At 42.4% G+C, this 4,568-nt stretch overlaps 1 protein-coding gene across 1 annotated transcript; it reads left to right on the top strand.

Annotated features, from left to right (window-relative positions):
- The first annotated feature begins 1,715 nt into the window (after window positions 1-1,715).
- On the top strand, window positions 1,716-2,840 carry LOC107138486 (TP53-regulated inhibitor of apoptosis 1). The gene has a single exon (XM_015481078.2). The coding sequence runs from the start codon at window positions 1,733-1,735 to the stop codon at window positions 1,961-1,963; it is 231 nt and encodes a 76-aa protein (XP_015336564.1). The 5' UTR covers window positions 1,716-1,732; the 3' UTR covers window positions 1,964-2,840.
- The last annotated feature ends 1,728 nt before the right edge of the window (window positions 2,841-4,568 follow it).

Below are 4,568 nucleotides of genomic sequence, written 5' to 3'. Positions count from 1 at the left end.
TTCACTCCACAAAGGCCAGGAATTAGCATGTAGAGTTTCTTAACTGATTGAAGACTTGGGATTTGGACCTGGAATATCAAGGTCTATAACTAGACTCTGCCACTTGCCAGCTTTGGACAACTGCTTTTCCCTGCCTTGTTTTCCTCTTCTGAACGAGGGAGGAACTGGAGCCTGGTGAATTCTGCACAAAGGCTGGCTGCGGCTCTGGGTTTCTCTTCTGGATCCGTCTCATGAGCATCAGGAGTGCTGGCCTGGCTTTTAGTAGGGAAGGGGACTCATGACTCAAAATAGCTTCATGGAGCTAAAACAAAGAAAATAGCCTGCAACTGGGCAACATTTTGTGAGCAGATGACAGAAGTTGCACTTTAATACCATTTCTTACATATTATATTGAAATAAGAGAATTTCCTTATGGATTTCCATGGATTCCTGGGGTGGACATCTTTGTCCCTTAGCTCCTCCCTTGACACCTCTCTCAAAGCCTTCCCTGGGAGCCACAGGCATGCAGTTGGCCAGGACAACTTTCTTGCTTCGCCAGACAGAGTAAGCATGGAGCTAATAATACCCTGGGCACCAAAAGGACAAACCTAACAAAATAGAAACTTAGACAAATTTTAGGTTCAAAATAGTTTCTTCCCTTGACATAACAAGGATAATCCCAAAATGATAAGATTACTCAGATTCAACAGGCCACAGGCCATTTTTGATCCCTGGAACCTAATAGCCCCAGCAGGCTAAGATCTCATGTGACCTGGAGGCCAGCAAGCCTGTCTCTCCACATTACTGCCAACACCATTAATAAACAATTTTCCACAGGCCAAATCCAGTCTGTGGATAAGAATGGTCTTTATATTTTTAAAGGGTTGTTAGAAGAATAAAAAGGAGAAGGAGTTGGAAAGGAGGAGGAGGAGACAGACTTTGAGGTCCACAAAACCTAAAGTTTCTACTATCTGGCTCTTTCTACAACAAACTTGCTTATTCCTGGTCTTACCTTAGAGAAAAACCCATAAGGCAGAAAATCTGGATGAGCTTTGCACTAGTTATATGGTATATTAAAAGACTGAAAGCCATCTAAATGCCCAGAATAAACAAATAGCTATGTGCTATTAATTCATGTGAGAGGATGTTTCTCCCCCAATAAAGTGGGGCTGAAGTGGAGAAAGGCTCCTGGGCCTGCTCTTCTGTATTTTGCTTGTGCTCAGAAGCCATTATGGGCTTCCCAGATGCCAACATTTTAAAACTCCTGTGCCTGATGCAGCTGCTGATGAAGCTACACATTTAAAACATGATGATATCCTGCTTTGAAGAAGATGAACTTTACTTAAAAGGATGGATCCAGACACCTCCTGGTACCTGTGCTCTCTGAATTTTAAGACAATTGTAGTAGGGAGGTGACAACCAGGGCCACACAGTCTACTTGGGGGCATGTTCTATCCCAGGACACTCTGTTTCCTGTCTAAGGAAGCATCTCCATTTCTGGCCTCCCATAGAAGCCCTACTTCCATATTCTGCAGAGAATGTTGTGAATGTGTGGAATTCATTACTGTAATTGCATCGTGGGTCTCTCTGAATCTGGACACCACGAGGTGTTCTCCACAGAGTCACTGCATCTATGGAAATTCATCGCATCTTTGGTTATTTCTGTAAGTTTGGCCTCAGAGCCGTGGCCAGAAATATAATCAGGGACATAATATGTTTTGTTGAAAAGCATCAGGTCGCCTCCGCCATAGCCATGAACAGCGTCGGGGAGGCTTGCACCGACATGAAGCGCGAGTACGACCAGTGCTTCAATCGCTGGTTTGCCGAAAAGTTCCTCAAGGGAGACGGCTCCGGGGACCCGTGCACCGACCTCTTCAAGCGCTACCAGCAGTGCGTGCAGAAAGCAATAAAAGAGAAAGAGATTCCTATTGAAGGACTGGAGTTCATGGGCCATGGCAAAGAAAAGCCTGAAAACTCTTCTTGATATTAACTGTCACCTTGAAAATGGATTCCTATATCAGGAAATTGAGGACTCTGGATTTTGTCAACTAAGGCTGTGAAGATAGCTGTAGGATTCAATTAATATAGGAGGAAATTGTTTCATTTCTTCTCTATTGATGTTTTCCTCTCACTTGTAAAAGATGATGAACCACCACTCTGCTTTGAGATGATTTCTCACTTGATCTGGCATCTTCCAGAACCTCAGTGGGCTAAAACTGAACAGTTTCTTGGGATTATGGTTGCAATACCTGGTCTGAAATCAGCTTTAAATATATCTTGTATATAAATTATTGATAAACTAGTCAAGATGAGCAGGGTTGCCTGACTTCTTGGTTTTGCTGCAAAGGACATTAGGTACATTGTACTGGGGTCGTTGTTCATGAAAACAATTGGTTAGGACTTCTTTCTTCTCTCAGGGAGCTAATGCTTTAAAAAAGGGATCCAGGCACAACAGTTTCATCCAGTTTATTTTTATAACAGTTGAAAAAGATTGCTGGTGGCCTGGGTAAGCAAAGAGGAAGACATTCTTTAACAGTTCCCTGCCTTAATAAGAGGTGTCCAATTAAGACATGAAAGCTTCAAGAATGTTAAAATGAACACCATTTCAGAGCTCACAGCATAGTTCTGGAATTACGTTACTTGGAGTTGCTATGGCAAAAAAATCCAAACTACAAAAATTTGTTATTGCCAGTTATCAACCCAAGTTAATGAATTAAGTCAACCTGCATATCATAAAAATGTCAAAATGCTGCTTCTGGTTAAATGGAGGGGAAAGGTGCTTTCTTCATTTGCCTTGTTTGCCCACCCTGCCCTATATATAATGTCTGTAATCATGATGATGAAATAAATTTTAACATTTAGTTTTTATCAAAAAAAAAAAAAGCATCAGATATAATTTACATTATTAACTCAATAATGTTTCAGTCTTTCTGATGAGGGAGAATTTGAGAAGGATTTCTGAACCCAGGCCTAATGCCAGTGACTTCCCAGGTGGGTTACAATCCAGATCAGATCTAGCTCTCTGGGGCTCTGAACCCTGCAGTGGTTCCCTGTTGCAATAAGATGGATAATGTCTCTGCTCCTTGGTGTGGAGTCAGGTCTTTTCATGATCTATCCAGCCTCACTGTTCTTGGTTCCTCACATCCCCCTGTGCCCCAATATGTGATATGCTTTCTTATGCATTTTGGGGAACCTCAAGCTTACATGTCCCTCCTCAGAGAGCCCTTACTGGATCCCAGAAGTTGAGTAGCAGCGGGATCTCCCCACAGTTACTTTCTTTTCCACAACCCTGTTTCTTTTTCTCTATGACACATTATCTGTAATTACCCTACTGGTTTGTTTACCTATTTATCTACCTATGTGTGTGTATTTATGCACTTATTCTCTATCCTGTCTGCCTCTTCTCCTTCACCAGAATACACATTCTTTGAGGACAGGTCCTAGAACACTGCTTAGCAGAGAGCCTGGCCTGCAGTAGCTTCCTGAGTTGTCCTTTTTCCATTATCTGTAGGAGGATACCTTCTCATCTTCAGGACCTAAGGGTTACCCTCTTGGACCTCCCAGGTAGATAAGGTACCCCTCCTTTTGTTAATTGCCTATTGCTTTTGGTAGGTGTATTGCATACCACACGGCACTGTGAGGGGCCTCAGAAGGCAAGGAGTGGGCGCTTGGTATCCATAACTCATAACTGGCATGTTGTGAATGCAGATTTTTTTCTTTGCACTTTTTTTTTATTGGTGCATTATAGTTGTACATAAAGGTGGGATTTGTTGTTACATATTCATACATGCACACAGTATGATACAGTTTAGCCAATATAACTCCCCTCCTTCCCCTCTTCCTACTCCCTGGCCCTTTTCCTCTCTGAAAGCAGATTTTTATTTCTTTGTGTAGATTTTTTTTTTTTTTTGAGATTCTGGGGATTGAACCTGGGGCCTTGTACAAGGCAAGCTTCGTACCACTAAGCCACATCTTCATCCCCAGAAGCAGATTTTTTTTTTTTTAAGAGAGAGTGTGTGAGAGAGAGAGAGGGAGAGAGAGAGAGAATTTTTAATATTTATTTTTTAGTTTTTGGTGGACACAACATCTTTGTTTGTATGTGGTGCTGAGGATCGAACCCGGGCCGCACGCATGCCAGGCGAGCGCGCTACCGCCTGAGCCACATCCCCAGCCCCAAAGAAGCAGATTTTTAATGTGCTAATGAGTAAATGAATGAATCTGTAGTGGTTCCCAATTAATATTTGTCAATATGTTGAACTGATTTGAGTCTACATTTCTTTGGCTCCTTTTTCTTAAGAGGAAATAAAGATGTCTCTACAAAGTGTATTATTTTTCCTCAAGTTACAATACATGCGTGTATGGAGCAGGCGAGCTTTGTTTATGTGGTTTAGTCTCCCTCTCTTCCTCCTCTTCCTTCTTCTCTCTTGAGAGGCAAACAAAAGCTCTAGGAATCACGTGGAGCAGGGCTGTGGCTGTGACAGTGCTGTGTCCACGTCTTTCCTACCATGGGGAGTAACACAGTGCCACAGAAAATGAGTTCTGAACAGCTTCAGAGACTGTACTTCTAAGACCAGATGCCTCTCACCAGA

This window comes from Marmota marmota, unplaced genomic scaffold (assembly GCF_001458135.2).
Source record: "Marmota marmota marmota unplaced genomic scaffold, marMar, whole genome shotgun sequence".
Taxonomy (NCBI): Eukaryota; Metazoa; Chordata; class Mammalia; order Rodentia; family Sciuridae; genus Marmota; species Marmota marmota.
This window is presented reverse-complemented; position numbering and strand designations above follow the sequence as displayed.

Bases quoted from the DNA above. Each gene is read 5' to 3' on its own strand.
- LOC107138486 (XM_015481078.2), top strand. From the start codon at position 1,733: ATGAACAGCGTCGGGGAGGCTTGCACCGACATGAAGCGCGAGTACGAC.